Source organism: Accipiter gentilis, chromosome 6 (assembly GCF_929443795.1).
Source record: "Accipiter gentilis chromosome 6, bAccGen1.1, whole genome shotgun sequence".
Taxonomy (NCBI): Eukaryota; Metazoa; Chordata; class Aves; order Accipitriformes; family Accipitridae; genus Astur; species Astur gentilis.
The window spans coordinates 20679341-20700517 of NC_064885.1; the positions used below are offsets into that span (position 1 = coordinate 20679341).

A 21177-nucleotide genomic window follows, 5' to 3' on the forward strand; every position below is an offset into this window, starting at 1 on the left:
AAATTTGTCAAGTTAGAACTATCCAGTTCCTGAAGAAGAGCATATATTCATTAAGAAACATCTTACAGATCAATGACCATTTTTGAGGGAGCTTATCTGGAAACATCTGACAATCAAGCAAATCAATCATACTTGATAAAACTGAGCAATTTTCTAGCAGTATTTTATGCAGCCTAGGAATGTTTTCCAGATCTAATGTAAATCTTAGCTGTGTTCCAGATCCACAGAGTGTAAAGCAATTGTGCTTTTTGACAGAAAACAGCCAAGAAGTCCAAAACATATTGGAAAAAGTAGATAGATACCTGAATTTTAAAGCATTTCAAAGTGAATTACATAAGAAGACAGAGCCAGCAGAACTGTTGTTACTTGAGCAGTTGACTTAGTTATTTCTACATTGATGTAGAAGTTAAAAACCAAAAACCCCAGAAAAATAACTTTAAAATAGTCTTTAGCAGATGCTTACCGCCATTGCAGCATTGTCACTGCTTCTTGCAATCTCAGCTGCCTTTTCAAGTATCTACAAAAAGATGGTTTTAAATACATTAGATTTAAAAACAAATCTGACTGCATTGAAAGAACAAATACTATAGAAATTAAGCAGATAAGGAAACACTGCTATCTTTTAGATAATTACAACACTATTATTTTGTATGTATAGTGGTATAATATGGACTTCTATGCTGTGTCCCTTTTCTAATCTGCAGCACTATGGAGATCAGGAATAGGAGCGTTTATGATTACCTCCATTTTCTTCTTCTTCACCACTCCTGGGCTAAATAGTCTTCCCTATCACATCTTGTTTTCTGTTTCTATTTGCAGTTCCTACTTATTTTTCAGTATAGCAAACCAACTCAACTCTACATTATCCTTTGTTTTCTCATCTACTGCTGTTTGAGGGTGCTTCTCCCATGAGTCATACCCGCTACCTACAGATCCACACTTCTAGCCCTCTATTTCAGTGTGAATCCACAAACTTAGTCCTTTCGCCACCCTCTCAGATCGCCCATATGATCTCAGTTAGCATTTCCAGTTACTTCTCTAAACCTAGGATCTTCCCTTCTGTAACATCATGAACAACCAGCTTCCAACAAGAACTCATTTAATGATAAAGTGAATATTCCACCAACAAGCGCTCAGCACCAGATACAGCAACCCTCGGGAAAAAGTACTGCTACTTCTGTTAACAGCAAGGGAACATTTCCCCAGAAGCTCAGCTCTGAGTTACTCTTCCTCTTTTTTTTTTTTTTTTTTTGACCTTCTGAACATTTTACTTAGTTTTTGAAGATCATGTAATAAATCATGATGGGTAGTTAAGTGTAGATGTAAATACAGTTCTTCAAACTATATTCTGCACACTACTGTAACCAACAGAGATGTGTTAAAATGGTGACTGCCTGAGCTAATTAGACCAGCTGAACTAGTCAGGTGGGTGTATCTACAGTTGTTCCTCAAAGCATCATCATCTGACAATTCATAAAATGAAATATCAATTAAGAAAGAAGTCTAAGGAGCTAGACCATCTCCTTTCCCTCAGAGGTCTGCCTCTACCATCACCCAGGAATATAATACCACCCCCAGACACAGATTCAGCAAGACTTGTATTGTCTTTACTCAGGCAATATGCAAATCAGAAAAGACTACAATAATCAGAGCATAAATACTCAGCAGCTAAAATCCTTAAAAAAGTATACTAACTTTTTTTGTTTCTCTGTATGAAATGCTTATCAATATGATGTATTACACCTGCTACTTGGCTACAAAGCTTGTTTACATATTATGCATGAAAACGTGCATTAACAAAACCACAGTGTCCTAATCCTATGCTTAATGCTTGCCTCCTTGTGCTTTTTAGAGTTACTCTGTTTGCAAATAAACTTTGAAAGTTTGTGCAAGTCCAGCTTTGTTCAACTGAACTATGAGCCCCTCAGTGTGCCAGCAGCACTGATCATTAACCAGCCCAATATATGGCTCCTGCATTAGACAACAATTTTCTTATCAATTGTCAAGGCACTTAGCTCACTCAGCCCCTAACAGCTGTTCACTGCAAGTAGAATAACACTATGATCGAAAAGATTCATCTATTTTTGCACATTATGTTTCTTAAAATAAAGATTTGGCATCCGATTCTCCATCTTCTTGGCAGAAACAAGCAAAAACATAGGGAAAATAAGAATCAGCCATGTACCAAGCTAGTCTCATCTAGACAACAGATTCTCAGCTGATATAATTCACACAGCTACAACATTACTCCTGATTCAACAGGACCTTTGCCAAGGGAATCTTTCAGAGACTGGTATCTTACTCTCTTTTCCGAGGGAGAAATTTCGATATACCCACAGAAATTGAATGAATTATCAAAGAGTTTAGAGCTCCATTTTCCCAGTGATACTGCGATTACAGTGATAAGTTTCTTAACTCTAGGGACTTGCAAAAGTTACTGGAGAAGAACAAACAAACAAACCCCCCACATTTTGTAGCATTTCCTCAAAGTTGAAGGCTTTCAATGAATGTTTCATTACCAGCTCTGCAATCACTTTATAAAGACACTCTGAGATTTTCTTCTATATGATACACAGGATTTCTCAGGTGAAGTTCAAGGGAGCAAAGCCACAAAATAAAAAAAGCCAGCAGCCAAACAAAAGTTACAAGGGATGGTGAAGACCATCCAGACACTACCTTAACAGCAATACATCATGTGACTTAGTAAAATCTTTTGTCTGTATTCATCCCAGCATTTTAACATACTGAAAACTTAGTATTGCACGTACAAATAAAAGGAACAGTAGAGCTAGAAAAAATATACTATTACTTAAGAAACATACTTTTATGCAACATGTCTGTAATATGCACATAAAAGCAGCTTGCTCTTTAGAAATTAAATACATATAGTGTAATGAGCAAAAAATTAAAGCATTACATATAAAATAACAAAAAATATAAATATAAATAACAAAACTGAATAAATATGTCCAGTATGAAGAGTAAACTGGTCAACCATCATTAAGAAGGCAATTAGTACTGTTTTAGCTCTTAAGGCATTTCCAATGCTGTTTTAATACAAGAATTAGTACTGCGCTGATGGGGAGGGGGGGGGACGGACGACAACAACCAACTAGACATCCCTCCTTCCCCCCCCCAAATCAAAACAAAAACCCCTATCTTGTTATTTGACTTCATTTTGATGAACCTTAAACCCAAAATCTCTCTTTGGTCAAGCTGATAAACCTTGGTGGTTTCTGTCTTTTTGTTCATGCCGTCAAAGATGCAAAACCCTCAAAGAAAAAAAAAAAAAGCGCAATTTTCTCTAAGTGGTTATTAACTTTCCCCAAAACAAAATTCAGACTAATGTATGTACGAGTTAAACCTTTGTTTTTTTCAAGGCATCATTAGCTGTCTGTTTTAACCCTTATTTTATTACTTGTTTCCTGGTCTTAGCTTTATTTGCTGGTTTGTGAACAACTCGCTACCTAGCATTCACACTACAGACATTACCATGTCTATTCCAAATATCCATTTCCTTTCTAGACATTCTTATTCATATCTGTAGAAAACTGCAGGGCAACTTATGTGGATTTAGTTCAAGAGCAGACCTTGAGAAATCCCTTTTCATATAGTATTAAGAGTCTACTTATCCCTAAAAGGATTTTAGCTCATAGAAGAAATAAGTTCCCCAAAGAGTAGGTAACATACATTTGTACAAAGAAATAACAGATCTTTATAGATCACAGGCAACCACAGTTTGAAGGTTTCCAGAATGGCCAATAACTTTAGCTTTTTATAAGATCATTGATATGGGAAACTGATTATGCTTCTGACCCTCCAGAGACTAAGTACAGAGTATTTTTAAAAGTATACATCTTCAAAATACTATCTGAAGACCCTTAAGTCAGAGCACTAGCACTCTCATGCAGTGCAAGATTAAAAAAAACCGCAAGTATGTTAACTAAAAGGCAGTAAGTGGGGAATTCAGTGGAAAAGGCAGTGTTGAAAGGAGAGAAGAAAAAGCTACTTACACATAAGCATTAATGACTGCTCTTTATGTCATACCTTACCTTATCAAAGGGAGGGTAATTAATAGGCTGTTTTGAATATTCTTGAAATTTAATGTGCAAAGCTGTTGCATTTTCAGTGTAAGGGTTAGTCTGGACCGTTCCCATTGGATTCAACATTTCTTCAAGTTCATCTGAAACATTAGACAGAGCAATTAATATTATAGGCCAGGCATGCATTAAAATTAAAAAACCTGGAAGGGAAAGATGCAATAAGAAATTGCTTACTGTATACAATAGACAGAAGTATGTTTTGCTGCACAGCACTTTTACTACAATGCACTGCATTTCCAGCATAAACTACCCATACCCCCTATATTCACAAAAGTTGGATTACCACCCAATGAGAAACTGGATTTCTCTTTCCAAAATAAACATAGCAGTCAAGGGAAGCTGAGATATCCCTATACTGAACCAAATCCCAGTAAGATCTGCATCTTCTGTAAATCAGCATACACACTGCCTCCATATCAAAGAGTACAAAAAAAAGAAGAGTTTTAAACCAGATATCTTTCAGTACTACAGCCAATTGGATACAGGGTTTCTTAGGATGGAATGAAGAGTGACATGGAAATTTCAGACACAATCAATCAATCTGAATGTCAGGAAAGGAAGACTTAAAAAATACTAATTCACATTTTTTGCTGATGCAAATATCATCACATACAATATAACTTATCTATTTAGTTTAGGATGCATAGCACCCGGAACCAAATGAAACCTAAACTGCATCTTAAAACCAGGTAAAACTAGATATAAACATGTATGTTTTTATGTGGTGTCATAGATAAAGAGATAAAACTTTTAGAATACTATTTCCAAGCAGACTCTTGCCCTTCCTCTTTCCCGATACACAATACTTCCAGGAAACGGATTAAGACGTTATATGTTTATCCACGTAAAAAAATATAAGTAGTAAAGAGATTATGACAGGAGAATTGGACATGCATACAGTAAATATTCTACTATTTGATACTACTCTTCGTTAGTCTTGTTAAGTATTTAAAGTCCAAATCTTAAAAGTTAAACTTTACCAGGAAATGATGACCAGCTGTGCAGTACCAGTTCTCCATTCTTCAACTGTCCTTTATAATCAAATACCATGGTATTTACCCAGGCTACAGGATAATGCTGTAAAAGGAAAGATTTTTTACACGGAAACTAAGATGCCAGTGAACATTACTATGCAGCAAGGACTACAAGGACTACAGTATAACTGAAATTGAGAGGGTGGTTGTTTTTTGGTTGTTTTTTTTAAAAAATGGTGATATCTTTCAGAAAAGCAGTTAAACATATGCATAGTTTTCAGTATGAACTCCAGTACCACTGAGGACAATAAGACTTAATTTTAAGCATGCCAATCTACCAGTGTAAAAGTACATATTTCCCTGAATGTGAGCCCAGATGCTAATTTTTTCATCTTTTCCCAGTCACAACTCATCTAAACTTCAGAAGAAAACTGACCTTTTAAAATACGATTCTTTAAACAGCCATTTGCCAACTGACTTACAACTAAAATTTTCACGCATTTTTCAGTGTCTGGGAAGTATGAAAAGTTTTTTTTGTACCAATATGTGCAATTCTTAATACATATGACCCTTTTAATTTTTTTTTTCATTTTGCATTCTTGAACACTAAAATGAGGACAACGAAAGACTTCTGAATACTCATTTCAATATAATTCAGAAGAATTCAAGAAAAAGAAATTAAATAATTACCACTTTTCCTGCTTTCCTAATGGTTTGGTATTTGGAAGGATTCATTGCCTTGGTTGACTTTTTAGTTTTCATCTTATCCATCACAGCATAAACTGCAAAGCAGAGCCTTGCCATTCTTGGTAGATCACAGATGTTTATTTCAAACTCTAGTACTTCATTCCAAATGTGGTCACTTCTCCCAGATATTTCTGTGCTTACAATAGTTTTACAAAGGAGCTCTGTACCGTGGAAAAGACCAGCCCTAACATGAACCTGCAATAAAGAAATGAGAAATTTTAAGCTTGCCATAGAACCTACAGAATTCCGCACAGAACATTATACAGAACGTACATATATACATTTCATCAATATTTCTATCTTAAAAGAAACACTAATTTTGAGGTTTTTAAAATGAACCAAACAGTTCTTGACAACAAATTCTTTTTACTTTGCTATTCATGTGTTTGGCCAAATCAAAATATATTTGTTTAAATAATGTTGGCTACCAATTTTTTCAGTACTGAATTACTCATATTACCACATGTAACTAATAATAACAAAAACTCATCTATACTAACAAATACAATATATGGATATAGAAATGCTTCTAAGTTAACATACCTAACACAGAAGGAAATTGTAGGAAACAAACAACTAAGCAGAATGAAAAAGGTAAGTCTAGTCTTCTGAATACAGACTCAAATCTCCAGGAAGAACCGATTTGTGCCTCTAACTGAAAAAAGTTCTGGGTTTTTTCAGCTTAAGAAAAAATTCATTTTTTACTTAAACTGTTTATAAAAATGTACAGATGGAACACTGCTGACCCTGACATCAGAAATCACCTGTAATAGTAATAATAACAACATACATAATTCCCAGGAATTCTGTTTTGTCTTTAGCACCCAGAAACTAACAAAACTAGATAGCCTGAACAATAAAAATAATAAACAGGAAAGGAGAAGGGCAAGAAGAGAAAGAAGCTGGAGTTACTGGCACTGAAATTAAACGAATTACAGGTCAATGCTAAGATGTGGCTCATTTCCGCATTTCTGTTCAGTAACATGTATACACAGAAATGTTTCCAAGTATCCATAGTCTTGGACAGTTTCAACAAGAGTGACAAGGAGGTCTTTATTTTTGTTGTCTAAGCAAACACCAGAAAAAGAAATATGTCAACTTCTTTCAGGTGACCTTCCAAAATATCATTCTAAAAAAAGAGAGGAGTGGGGAAAGCAGAGAGAGAGAGAACTACAAATGTAACGCTTCGGTCAACACTAAAAATAAGTTCCGAGTGTTACGGTTAAATAAGTAAACGGTTAACTGATGTTTCAGGTTCCCTATGCTCATTGAACAACCTTCCCCACATTCCCTTTAAGCTATTATATTATTTCTCAGCACTGTAAGGGAAAAGCAGAGGTGTTTAAAAATTTTTTACAGGTTTTGGATAAAAAAATAATTCGCCTTTGAATTCTCAACTGACATAAATAAGATCTGTTCTGGGAGAGAGCCTATCTTCCCCTCCTTCAAAGAAACAACAGTGTGATCAACACTGAAGCAGTTCCAATCTCGATATATCTTTTTTGGCTACACCAACTGCTGCTCGGTACCAAGTTCTCCATTCGTAAGCTAGCTCAGATAAACTAGTCATTAGCAAACTGTAATACAGTTTAAATGAAGTCATGCTGGAGAGCAAGTCCATCTTCAGCCCAGGATAATCCATGGAGAAGGCATTAGTAGCACCAACAGATGGTCTCCATTCTGATCATTCTGGACTTCTCCAAAACAATTGCTACCACTGATCAAGAGGCTGCTGTGACGGCATAGCCATTGGCAGAGGTGTTAGGTCTTGGAGAACACTGTTATGGGTTACAATCCTTCTTGATACAGGTGCCACAGGGACATCCATTATTAAATTGACTCATTGACTTACATATATACCATCCCAATTTCATTTCCAAGCTTACAATCAATCAGTGAAAGAAAAAATTCAGTTTAGAAAACTGCATTCACTTAAGTCCCAGTGATACTCATAAAAACCATTATTACCCATTTTTGGCATGCACAGCTTCACCACTGTGAACAACTGAGTTAAGAACAGCAACGTGAACAGCCATGAAATAGATCACATGAAAGTAATCTTACTTCAGGAAATCCAAATGTATACAGACTACATGTGTGTGTACACACCTGTATGTAACAATATATGTATATACACACTTATACAATCAAAGTTCTTGTCGATTACATTTACAGGATTTTTTTTTTATTTCTCTGTAATTAAAGATACTCTTATATTCTTCAGAAAGGAAATACTGTGGCTGAAGTCTGAGAACTGATTAAAATCAGTTGGTTCATAACCTTCTTGAAACAAGTCACCAGACAGTCCTTTATTAATTCATTTGGAGATTCACTGTACATTCAACTGAATTTATAATCAAGTTCCTTTGCTGATTTAAAGATATCTTATGAAAATATGATTACATCTAGTGTATTATCTGCTTGTGCTTTAACACCAGCAACAGTAAATAATCTGCCTGTTTTGTTTGGTTTTTTTTAAACTAGGGGTTTAAATTCACATTTGCATAATTTTGAATATTGTTCTTTGACTTGCTGTCATCTGATATTGTATCTTTATATATCACTACACTTCCCTGACTTTTCTTTTACTTTATTAATATGAAAAGCATAAGTGATCAAGTAAAATTTGATAGTAACAAAGCATTGTATTGTTGGAACACATTGCTATTTGCTCGCCTTTTGGCTAGTTCCAATTCTATGATTTCCAAACCTGTTAACATAAGGGATTGGATCCTGATTTTTTTCTTTTCACTGTGATGCTCCCATTTTACTAATGAAACAGTATGTACTGATGGTGCAGCCAAAGAGCAAGACAAAAAGAAGAGCAGTTTCAAGTGTCATGTATTTGGAAAATTGGGTGTTATAGACAGCTGAATTAAGTCACTTGTGCTCTAGGTGAAAATACTCAATCCAGCTCACATTAGTGGAGTGCCATCCATCTGACAAATGTTTTGTTTCCCACTACAAACACTCCATTTATAAACCCTGTTGGTGGTTTCAGCAAAAATAGGTGAATATTGGCTTGATCCAAAGCACAATGAAACTAGAAGAACAATGTCAATGAATTAAACAGCCTTAGAATCAGGTCTAGGAAACAAATACGTTCTCAACAGTGACAATTCCATAACAGTGTAGACATACAATGCAGGGAAACACACACAAGCTTGCAAGGTTACTACATGCATTCTTGTTCTTGGGTAACTACAGGGCTTTAAAGCTTAAGACTGAAAAGCATTCAAAATACTAAATAATATTTAGAGTGTCCACAGGCACCAATACCAAAGAACTGTCAATTTTTCCTGTTTCTCCTCAAGCTTACAATCAACATGCTTTTTTTCCCTCTAAAAGCATACTGAAATTAACCAAAACTCACTTTAAGTACGAAGAAAAAAACAAAAAAAACCAACCAAACAAAAAAAACCAAAAACCCAACTTGATAGCTATGTTGCTTCTGGAATCCACATTCTCTTTTCCCTCCCCCTTTCTTTTAAAAACTTTAAGAGTCTACAGGATGTAGAGTTAAGAAGATATTACAACTAGCTAAATAATAGTTTAGACAAAGAAAAGGGAAACATCTATTTTTGCAGACATCCATTTCTACAGTCACAGTGTCTCAGGTAGTAAAACTGAAACTATGGCTCATTTAGCTACATGGTAAAACGTAGTATTGCTAATATACAAGGAGGTTGTAACAATAGTTTTGAAAGAAAAAAATTGCACTGAATATCCTGAATAAAGCATCAGAACAGCAAACTTCAATGGCTAACTGAATTTCTTCCTAATCTACATGACTGGCTATATAATTTATTGATTGCCAAACAAAAGAAAGGAAATGAATGTTGTTCTACCTCACAAGCTAGTGTCTTGTAAGGTCTTAAAGTATTTGTGCAATAAAGTCCCATGTGTTAACAACTTGTGGTCTGTAAAAGTCAGTAGCCCAGTCATGTACATTTTTATAGGAAGTGATACTACAGCTTTTTTTTGTGTTCAGCATGTTTATAAAATAAAAGACAGATTGTATACAGGCATGCAGTCCATGCTTAGACACACATAGAATATATTCTGACTACAAAAATACCTTACATTCCATTGAAAAATGTTTAACATTTAATCTACTTCTGTTTGTCAGACATTTACAACAGTTTAGTTTGAAAAAGCTTTTTTCCCACCAATATCAGTACTTTAGATACCATATTAAAAAAGTCAAGTACCATAGGTATCATACTGTCCACGATGTTCTAATGCATATATCCAACTTCAGACAATAAAGCAATACTTTACCAATAAAGCAAGATTTTAATCAAAAGTATCAATATAACTGGGAATAACTAAAAATGCTTACACTTTTGCTGAATTGAAATCTGTATGATTCTGAGTTAACTAAACATTGAAAAAAAAAAAATCACTAAAATGATGACAGAATGTCTTCTGATGCTGGGCTTAGTTACTTACTTTGGCATTTTCTTCTGTATTTAGTTTATTACCCTTTAACAGAATTATCTTGAAAGGGTTGGAAATATCCCACACACTCTGAGAAGGGAAACAAAGATATAAGTTCACTCTTAATCAATGTAACATATTGAGATCTATTTTATAAGCTACGCATTTTAAGCAAGTCATAAATACAAACTAAAAAAATATACATTTTAAAAACTATAAATTTGAAATCTTAAAAAATGAATCAGTTTTCATAACTACAAAAGCATACAAGATACCCCAAAGGGAAAAAGAGTTAGAAAAAACACTCAGCTGAAAGGGGAGTGGGGGTAAGAAAATACATTGAAGTACTACTTGCTGACAATTCAGAATAACTGTTCAAATTTATTGTTCATTCTGAATATATATAGACTGGGGAATAGAGGAAAGTCTGTCCACATTTGTTAGAATGACAGTACATAAATTGTAACTGTGCTGTAAGGCCGTAAGTTTAGCAATAAAGGAAGCACCATATTAAAAGTTAGACGTATATTATGGCAAAAGTTGCCATCATTGAAGTTGTAACACCTTGCAAGATATCTGGGCTAATACAAGAGATCACAGACAACTACTGCCCAAGCTAGTCGAGCCTACACTTTGCATTGAAGCTGGAGAATCCAGGTTCTCTGCAATAACTTCTCCAGTTGCTGGTAACAGATTATTACCCGCTCTTCTGGGCTGCAATTAAAAGTAGGATCAATAGCAATGGAAAAGAGACGGTGGGAGAAGGAGGATGGATGAGGTGAGGGAAGATAAGAATTTTCCAAAGAGCCTCAGAGTCTGCTATTTCTGACGTAAACCTTCTCGTAAGCAACAGGAGGCTCCAAGTAGACCCAGGTGACCTACACTGGAAAACACTAGTAGTAGCACAAATCCCAGGCATTGCAATTTACATGCCACAAGTCAACATTCCTTTTGGGTATTAGATATTTTCCATAACAACTTACAGTTGTTGTTCTTGTTTTTTTTGGCGGCAGAGGAAGAGGAAGGTTGGACGATTTTCGGTTTATGGCAGCTTCTATGGCAATCATCTCCTGCTCGCACATTTTCTTTATGGTGCAACACTCAACTAGAGTCAGCTGAGGAAGAGTCCTGTTCATCACACAGTTGCGTATATACTAAAAGACCATGGAAAACAGTTGTTATCAGCTAGCAGACTATTCTATGGCAACTTTCAAATTAAAGAAACAAATAATATGTTACAAAGATAGAAAGAAAATGGCACATGTATTTTACAGTTTGAGAGGGCTACAGACATGAGGAGAAAGTCTATTACTGTACTGCATAGCTGACCATCCAACGGCACAGGAAGCAAGGTCAAATTTTGGCCAAGGCACCGGAGAACTGTTACCGTACGTTCCAAAGAGCTTTATGTACCTGAAACTGAATTAATGGGTGATCACCAAAAACATATTCTAGCCTTCCGCTAACTTGCAGCACATAGTCAGCAGGATCAACTTCCTCATCTTCTTTTCCATGGATAGTCAAACGTTTTCGGATTGCCAGCTCATTCAGCTTGATGGGATTCATGTTAGGAGACACCTGAAAACTAAATACATCCTAACAAAACACAGAAAGGAATACTGAACGTCAGACTCGTCAGTCAGAGTTACAAGGCTTAAACTGTAACATACACAATAAAATAGATAGAAATACTTAACTGTTAAAACCAGTCTATTTTAACACAGTTCATGTCTACATCTTTAGTGCAATCAGAGCAACAGTCACCCTAAAAGCTGCAAAATGGTCAATTCCCAAACTTTTATAGTATCAGAAGCACTTCTAAGAATGCCAAAAGCTTGTATTTTAGAACGTGAATGAGGGAGACAATAAATCATGCATACATTTCAAAGGTATTTAGCAGTATTAGATGTGTTCATTTTTCTTCTTTCTGACCACTAGCAAATTATCTCTTTCTAGGTACCACTGTACACAGAAGAAAAAGAAAGCCTCAAGTAATAAAGCAGAAGAAACTGTTAATGTGATTTATGTACAAAACCACCACCTTATTTGGAGGAGTGCAGAAAAGATGGGTAACAGCCCATAGCTGTAGCATTCTGAATACAACGTGGAAGGACTCTGCATTTTAAAAGAAAAATTTTAATCAAACCTTTAGAGGCTATCTACATATTTCCAAAGTATCTCTAATTTTGATGTGTTCTAAAAAGGCAAACGTAAGAAGTTACTTTCTTTTTAAAATTTTAATAAAAGGTTTAAATTCATTTGAAGTTCCTAATGTAAAAGGTCTTCTGTGGAATCTTCCATATCCCTTAATCTACCACATTATGCTTTGCGCAGGCTTGTTTGCAAAGGTTAATTCAGTAAGTTCTGGGTTTTTGTTTTGATTTTTTTTTTTTATTTACACCCACACACACACTCCTGAAGATGTAAGCACTCCAAAAGCAGTTATTTACAGATGTGAAGTGTTGTCTGGCTTACATTCTTTTGTTTTGTGCTTTATTTGTATAGAAGTTTACTGGTAAGAAGTCAAGCTGCCCTAATGGAAAAATCTAACTCTCTAAAGTCAGGCAAAATTAATTCTCTATTTTCTCAGTTTCTGCATGGTTCACAACAGCTTCCCCCTTTCAGAAAGCTGCCAAACTGTGAAGGCTTTCTTCTCCTGTCATAACTGGTAGTGGGTAGACAAGGAATGACACTTTTTCTTCCCAGGAAGCTGGCACTCTATGACGACTGCCTTACTTCCAAATTGTAGGTCTTTAACATGTGTCACAGAAATGGGGATAAGTCTCTTTTGCTCCAGGGACGATTAGGTAGCTTTTACAGCTCACCCACACATTCTAGGCAAAAAGTATTTTAATATTCCTTTCTCTCAATCTTGCAGCGTTCCTACTGAAAGAACACAACAATTCCCATACCTTCCTATGTAATTCTCCTGAGATGATTCTAGTACTCAGTGCAAGTAGTAAAGTCTGGAACAGAGTTTACTGCTCTAAAAAGCAGCTCACATTTGAACTGTTAATAGCTTTGAAGGTCAGAACTGGCAGCAGAAGCATTCAAAACATTTGAAATGTCAGCAAGCTAAGCTATTACAGTGGCAGGCAAATACATTCTGCACCAGCGTGAACTTTTGCACTGCTTTTGTAGTGTTATCATATGTGTGTGTATATATATATATACACACACATAATATTTAAATCAAATGCTGACAAACACATAGATATTCTCACTCCTGGACAACTACAATTCCTCTACTAAGCCAAAGAGGAAAAAAGTTTTGTCATAAAAACACCAATGCATCCAACATCAGCTAGTGTTACTGGTGACCAAATTTAGGACTCACACCTGCATTTCGTGTTTCCAGAGTCAGATATAATTATACCATTTTGGATTTTTGTATTTTTTAAGTTAAAAAAGATAGCATCAGAAATAACATAGGTTTGTAGATAAAATCAGCTGAATCCTTAGAAATCAGTATCTGGGACCTGGGTCAAAATGGACACCAAATATAGCCTGATATATTTACACAGCTGTGAGATTTTATGGTTTCCAATGCTGATCCCTCACTGTTATCCAAAAGAACACAGTGCAAAAATGAATAATTGGAATGCTGGACTCAAGTAGTATCTCAGCAACTTGAACATCAAAAAAATGAGACTAAATTGTTTTAGGTAGAAACTAAATGGGTTTTTATTTTAAAAATAAGCTATGGATTTGTTAGCTGAAACAAAAAAAGTAACTCTAAGTCTCAGCTAGTGTTTTGTTTGTCTATATGCATGTCTAGTGTAGGGAATACTAATTAGTCTTTTTTTTTTTTTTAAATGTATTGCTCAACTTAATTAGCAGATCAAGCCCAAAAATGTTCAACAACAAATCACACACAGAAGTGTGTTGAACATGGTGCCTCCCAATTCACCAGCATCCTCTCAGCCTAAAATTGAATGCTAGTGAAGTAACACAGCAACAGTTGGCCAAAAAAAAGTTCTGACAACTATGAATTATGTCTTACATTTAAATGAATGCAAAATAATAGAGAATATACAAGTTGTACATTTTGACTTTAGACATAAAACTGTAATTTGACTTTAGAAGTTCAGTTCACAACTGTAGGTTCTCATCCTCACATACGTTCAAGAGTCAAGGATCCTGGTGAAAGAATTTGCATTTTAAAGTGAACACCATAATGTTAGTATTCTACTTCGTTTATATTCTTGATCAGTTACATACTAATTCAGATCAGGACCAAGAACATTACATGAAATGTGATGAACAGCCATTCCTACCTGGCAGTTATCAAAATGAACAGCCACTACAAGATTTCCACTATAGAGTTTATCTTGGAAGCTCTCTGGGATTACAGGTTCCTGTTCTGGTGGGTAAGTGTGCTTTAACCAGTCCCTCCAGGAGAGACCCACAAGCGACTGAATCTTTTCCTCACTGATTCTCCGCATTTTAGCCCGGAAGTCATTCACTTCAGGATCTTGTAAGGCATCAAACTCATGGAGACCTGAAAGAATTCAAGCAAGCTAAAGGATACATACCTGTACAAATACTGCCCATCTATTTACCATTCCACTCAAACCTTTGTTATCTTCAAGTTAATGTTACATAAGTAGTTTTCTTCAGACAACCCATCCAAAATGGGTGCTCAAAAGTGAGTTGGGTTCTACCTTGTCCTGTACATCAGTGGGCTTCCAAAGTTACTTGCACAATTCCCAGGTAACCTTGCATGAAAGTTTAAACAGCAAGAACCAATGCATCTTTTAGGTACTATTAAATGGAAAAGCCAACCTGACCCTGAGTTCAAGATAGTTTGGGAAGTTCCAACTCTCTCCTCACAAAAGCAAATGCAAAGAAAGCACAGCAAATACATCATAAAGACCACAGAGGGGAAGAAGTGTCTGCAAACTATTTTTTTAATCCCACAGAAAAATGACATAATCTTTTTTATTTTGTTTAAAAGTCAATAAAGAAGGATAGTGGGACTGTAAATAGATAAATTTATTCTTGAATTTTCCTTGTGATTAAAATCTTCTACTCCAGTCCAAATGACAGGACTGAAATTTCAACCAAACCTAGACCAGTAAAGTTATTTTTCCAAAATATGTAGAGAGAATACACAGTGGAGAATCCACACAGTTGTGATTCTTCGGTACTTCAGGAATTACAGGGCCTGCAAGTGTTTCTTTCTTTCTCTTTTCCTGAATTTTGAAGGACATTGTCCAAATTACACAAAGCACTGAACACCTTTTGAGGACAAAACACTGAGTTTAGAAGCTTAGACAGGAAACATTTTTTCCACCGCTAAGGTACAGAATAGGGGCTGCATAAGGAAGGATCTCGCACAGCTATAATAAGAAAAATATTCAATCAAAGAATGTGAATCTCTCAGAATCTGTCAGAATATGTCTGAATGGTTAAACTGGCTAACTGTTTCCATTGTCAGTTTTAACAAATAGGCAGACAGTGTACTGCTGAAATCTAAACAAAACCTGCGGTCTTTATAAAAGAGCTAACAATGGTTCATTGTATTAAAACAAGAGGTATAACCTCACATGACCCTGTCAATCTTGATTGTATAACCAAGCAGAATAGATTAAAAAGCTGAAAATTCTGAAATAACATCAAGAACAAGTTACTGTGAAACCTTTAAAAATAGCTTTCCATTGTTAGCTGAAAATCAGCACCACAATTGAGAGCAAAACCAAAAATCATATTGTTAACCAACTCAGAAACCACATATAACAAGACCATAATAATTTCTAGTGCCTTCTGTGTATCCAGTTTGCTGTTAGGCTATTTATGATAACACTTTTCAGGGATTATGTTTTCCTTCACTTAGTAATAATATTATAGATTTTTCCCTCATGTATTAAGATTAAATTTGCTCTTGATTGATGTAGTAATACAATACAGTGCTGAAATACAATACAGACAGTAGCTTTCAACAACTTTCAAATCTTTCATCTTGAGTATTTAAATTCTTTTAAACCACATCAAAATTAATTCTAAAAAAGGGAAGTTCTGTCAGGGAAATATTTAAATTTCTTTTAAAAAAAAGTAAACGTAATTACCTTTGCCTATAAGGACACCTATTTTGGAATCCAACTTTTCTCCTGGATCGCAATTCCTTGTCACTAGTTTAAGGACAGGAAGAAAGGGTCTAACATCACAAAGTCTCCGTGTTTCATCCTCTAATTCTTCATGTACAGCAGTCTGATTCACGCATGAGAACATGTAAGAATCTATCTCCATGAGGAGATGAAAGAGTGGATAGGCATGTGCCTGCTTCCATAACAGCTGCAAAGAAAATAAATAAATAAACGAAACAAGAAAGCATGGGAATATCTTATGACACTGAAGGTAACATTAGTTTCCATTTATGTTCCCAAAAGAACATAAGAGTAACATGTTTGCTAACTTCATTCACTTTTATCCCTATATATCATTATGTATTTACTTTGTCTTGTTTGTAGTCTCTATCTTGAGGTTATTTTTAAACAGCAACTTGCGTGCATAAATATCCTGGGGTAGAAAACACATACGGACAAGTACTATGAGGTGATGAGAGAAGGGTAGCACTAAACCTTCATCCTGACACTTATCCTGGGATTGACCCAATATAGTCCTAGATGCAGTAAAGTTGCATGACCACAGCTGTCACTACAGTAACAAAGCACTTACTATTTTGGAGGCAGATGTTCTTGACACTGACCAGCAACCTGTCACTCTCTTCCATCCATTCCTATAGCTTCCTATCAAAACCCTTCTCCCTCAAGACACACCTATACTTCCTTCTTCCAGTAATTATTGTAATATACAGACAACAAGTTCCCACTATGGAACTAATTCCTGAATAAAAAATTCCCTGTTGTCTGGAGAAGCTTGAAGTAAATTTATTGGTAAATCACTGGCAGGCCACTAAGGCATGGGAGTTGTCCACAGAACATTAAATAATGCTTTACTGAACTGAATACATAAGTAGCAGATTACACCTTAAGTAACACTAATGCATCAAATACATAAAATGTATCAAATCCTTAGCAGAAATCAAAAATGGAAGTAAAAAGAGCTCTTCCAACCTAAACACTATTCAAATCTTTATCTGTAAGGATATTTTTGCCCTAATTTTAAAAGTTTATATTGTATGGATTTGTTTCTGAAACTTACTTTGAAACAGGATCAATAGTGCAATGGCAAAAACCTCTTCTCAAAACAACTGAAGCTGAACTCAACTCTTTTTGCTGAACTGAACATACCTGCATATATTTCATAGATTTGTACAATGAATTCTGCCTTCCAGAAATATATTCCAGTATATTTTGCCTAGCTGAGTGAGAGCTGAATCCAGCAACCACCTTTGGTGTAGAGCAAAAATTCCAACTTCAAAGGTATCAAAAGACTAAACCTATTATTGCCTCTGTGTTCTTCTCCAATAGCTAATTATATTGATTAAAAATCTGTACCTTTTTTTTTTTTCCTCCCCTCTTGAGTTGTCTAACTTTAATTTCCAGCTACTGGTACTTATTATACACTTTAATGATTGTAAAGTTTAGAAAGCCATAAAGTCCCTGAAACTGACTTCCATTGAAAGCAGCCATTTGCCATCACCCAAACTACTGGCCTGGTAGATTTACAAAGTTTACAGGAGAGAAAAAAAAAAAAAAAAAAAAAAATCTTCAGCCCTCCAATAATTAGCTATTTTTCTTCTTTTATTTTAAACTTAAGTTTCACATACAAGATAAACTCCCTGTATTTGCTCTCAAGTCCTCTATTTATACATCCAAGGGTCCACAAATTAGGGCTTGACACAGAAACGTGGTGGGAGCAAAGCTACTAATCCAGTATGCCGTCAAAGCCTTCATTATTGTTTTCAAATACAATATTGTTTTCAAATTTCCATGAAAGACCTCTGTAGGTATGATCAACATTACTTTGAAAAAGCAGCTAAATATCAACAGTACCTGTTTATAGCATGTTAAAAGTTTCAATATGTCACAACCGCCAAAAAAAACAGACAGCTTAGTTCAAGTCCATTATTGTAGTTACTTACGCACTTGTTTTTTAAATTCTTTATCAGTTGAAATCACTATCAGCTATTCCATTATCTTACCCAACTAACCTGTAGTTGCCCAGGTTACCCTTTTACCAAAACAACAATGACATTCTTCCAGTCAGAATTATTTCAAATATTTGAGTATAGCACAAAACTTGTTTCTTGGATCACTTCAATTTCTAGTGACACTCTCATTTCTTCTAAAATACTAAGTGGTCCGCTGCATAAAAAAAAATACTGCAGTGTCAAGAAAGTTTCAAATTAGGAGTACAATAAATTATATGAAGCTACTAGTGATACAAAGAAAATAATTTCTATAAACAAGTGAATACTGTCAGACTGAACAGGAATGAAAATCAATGTACTTATTTACCAGGCAATGCAATGGAATGAGACATCACACTACTTTGTATTCTTTTAGAAGTTTATTATGCTTAAGGAGCAGATTACTTGCTGTTGTAATCCACCCACTACCTAATTCCACAGTAACTTGTCTAAATGACCTTACAAGGCCATTATCTGATGAAAAGTCTGTAGATTATTATTTAATTTCTGTGGTTATTTCCTTACATGCTCTCCTTCCTTTGATTTTAGTATTCCCTCATTTTTAAGCGATGCCCTAACAAGGCACTTTTGCACAACCATCTAGAAGTGCCATACATAGTTTTTAAAGCATCCATCTTTGGTGTCAATCAAAAGAAGCAGGAGCACAATCTGTGACTTCTATCTTAAAAATCAAACTAGACACTGTGTCTCCTGTTTGCACACTAATCAGAAAAATGTTGTATCAACATACAAGGTATTACTGAAGTGTTAAAAAAAGGTTTAGATGTAGCAAAACAGCATTAATATAGAGCTATTAGAATAATCTTTGCTGAAGTGTAACCATCAGCAAGAACTCATTTCTACAAACCTTGCCATCTGTCCCAAAACATTGCAAACCCCCAGAGACATTAATCAATCTGCTATGCACGCACCTTCAACACATTATTTTATATGCCTACTCAAATTCATTACTTGATTTGCCAAAAAGCACACAAAAATCAGAAACAGCGCTCATTCCGAATATAAGTTAACTTTTAAGTTAATTGACCATTTGGTATTACCTGTTTAATATGAGATATGGTGGCATCTCGAGGGACATCCAACTTGATGTAGATTCCAGTGGGCAAGAGGAAGTCCACAGATACTGAGCCATCAGCACCAATCTGGGAATCCACTGCCCAGATGTCAAGGCTGTCTGTCACGGCAGGAGGCATTATGGAATCTCAATACTATCATAACCACATAGCCTTAGGGGAAAAAAAAATTAAAATTCAGTATACTTAACCTTCTATAATTAGACACACATTTTAAAGCCTTTGGAAAGTTTACATAAGCCTGCTTGTACAGCTCAGCTTGCAAGTCTGGGATCTCAAATGCCAGTATAGCGAACACCTAAGCATAGTTTTACTCATTAATTCCATTTAGTATAATAAAAGCACTTGCCTGGTAAAACACTATTGTCAAGATGTTTATCATTAAGACAAAGTAATAAGAGAAAAAACGAATTTATTAGAGGTTAGCTAAAACAAAGTTAGAAATTCATTTTATATTTTCTCTAAAACTATTGACCTGCATAAAATACAATCAAAGCAAACTTCTTGGACAAGGCATGGCAATATTTAATATGAAAACACGTGATCAATATCATAATTTTGTTTTTGCAAATGTCCTGTTAGTTGTCCACAAATGTGGTCAGAGAGACTTATTCATCTTGAAAGTCTATATTAATAGCAGGAAAATCATCTTCAGCTCTATTAGAAAGTGACATTTTCCTCTAAAGATATTTATTTCAATTTGTTTTCACCCTTAGCGAAAGATCATCTCCTATGAATTCAACCCACTGTTTAAACTACACCTAATGCAGGATAGGGGGAAACCCTTTGTGTGATCTACTTCCAACTCCTACACTGGCTTCCTAATTACTTTTCCTTCATATTTCAAGACATTTTTATTTACTCTTAATGCTACCACTAGGTTTTCTGACTTTCCAAGTCTTACCTTTTGATTACCACTCTTCAAAGATGTGCCTTCCCTTCAAGCACTATTTACTTAAGTATTTACCTTCCTCTTCATCCAAACAATGCTCTTCAGCTGGACAAAGGGATAGGAATTGTTGTAAAACACTATTGTAAAAGCACTTCTCCAATAAAGATAAGTTACCCCTACACCTTTAATTCTTGTTGGACATCAAGAGATGTGGGAAATCACCATTTGTAAAAAAAGAAGCCAGAATGTGCAACTCCATTACTATTTCAGCTTTCCACTACTTTTATCACTCCTTCCCTTCCCTTCTAGATCCCTTCCCTGTTCTGAAATCAGTCCTGTTCTGCTTAACTGAAGGTATCTTCTCTACTACAGCACCAGCAGAAAAAGCAGGATGTAACTAATACACTGGGCTGCTGTTCTTTATACATCACAGAGCAGGTTCAAACAAGCTCATCAGCAAATGAAAGAAAACAAAAATTAGCACAACAGCCTTCTGAAATCCAGTCACTGCTGCTAACTACTTTGCTAAAAAGTCTGTTTGACACACAGTATTCTCCCCTTTGTTAAGACACTAGGCAAAATCCATTATCAAAAGGTAATCCTTTCTACAGGTGCTAAGCATACAAATGTATACCTAGATACAGTACAATATTGCTTAAATTAGTCTTGCCATTGAATTACAGATAATTATCATGCTGTGCAAACTTTCCCAATGTATATGCATTTATGAATGCAGCTTTTCAATCTCAAAGCACTTTATTACTATTTTTCCCCAAAACAAACAACCAGGAAATCTTTTTAGAATGCATTATAGTTGATCCTGCCACAAAAC

The 21177-nt window shown here is 35.3% G+C and overlaps 1 protein-coding gene across 6 annotated transcripts in view; it reads right to left on the reverse strand.

The window, feature by feature from the left end:
- PIK3CB (phosphatidylinositol-4,5-bisphosphate 3-kinase catalytic subunit beta) overlaps positions 1–21177 on the reverse strand; it is a 196388-nt gene that overhangs the window by 29470 nt on the left and 145741 nt on the right. For 5 of the 6 annotated variants that reach the window (XM_049802713.1, XM_049802715.1, XM_049802714.1 and 2 more), the window contains 10 exons: positions 19421–19606; positions 16333–16558; positions 14542–14765; positions 11678–11860; positions 11248–11418; positions 10277–10354; positions 5768–6019; positions 5084–5180; positions 4053–4183; positions 464–517 (listed from right to left, as the gene is read on the reverse strand). In XM_049802713.1, the coding sequence (XP_049658670.1) occupies positions 464–517; positions 4053–4183; positions 5084–5180; positions 5768–6019; positions 10277–10354; positions 11248–11418; positions 11678–11860; positions 14542–14765; positions 16333–16558; positions 19421–19573 (1569 nt within the window). In that variant the 5' untranslated portion in view covers positions 19574–19606. Of the gene's footprint in view, positions 1–463; positions 518–4052; positions 4184–5083; positions 5181–5767; positions 6020–10276; positions 10355–11247; positions 11419–11677; positions 11861–14541; positions 14766–16332; positions 16559–19420; positions 19607–20357; positions 20451–21177 lie in introns of all 6 variants that reach the window. The other variant, XM_049802716.1, reaches the window with a different exon arrangement.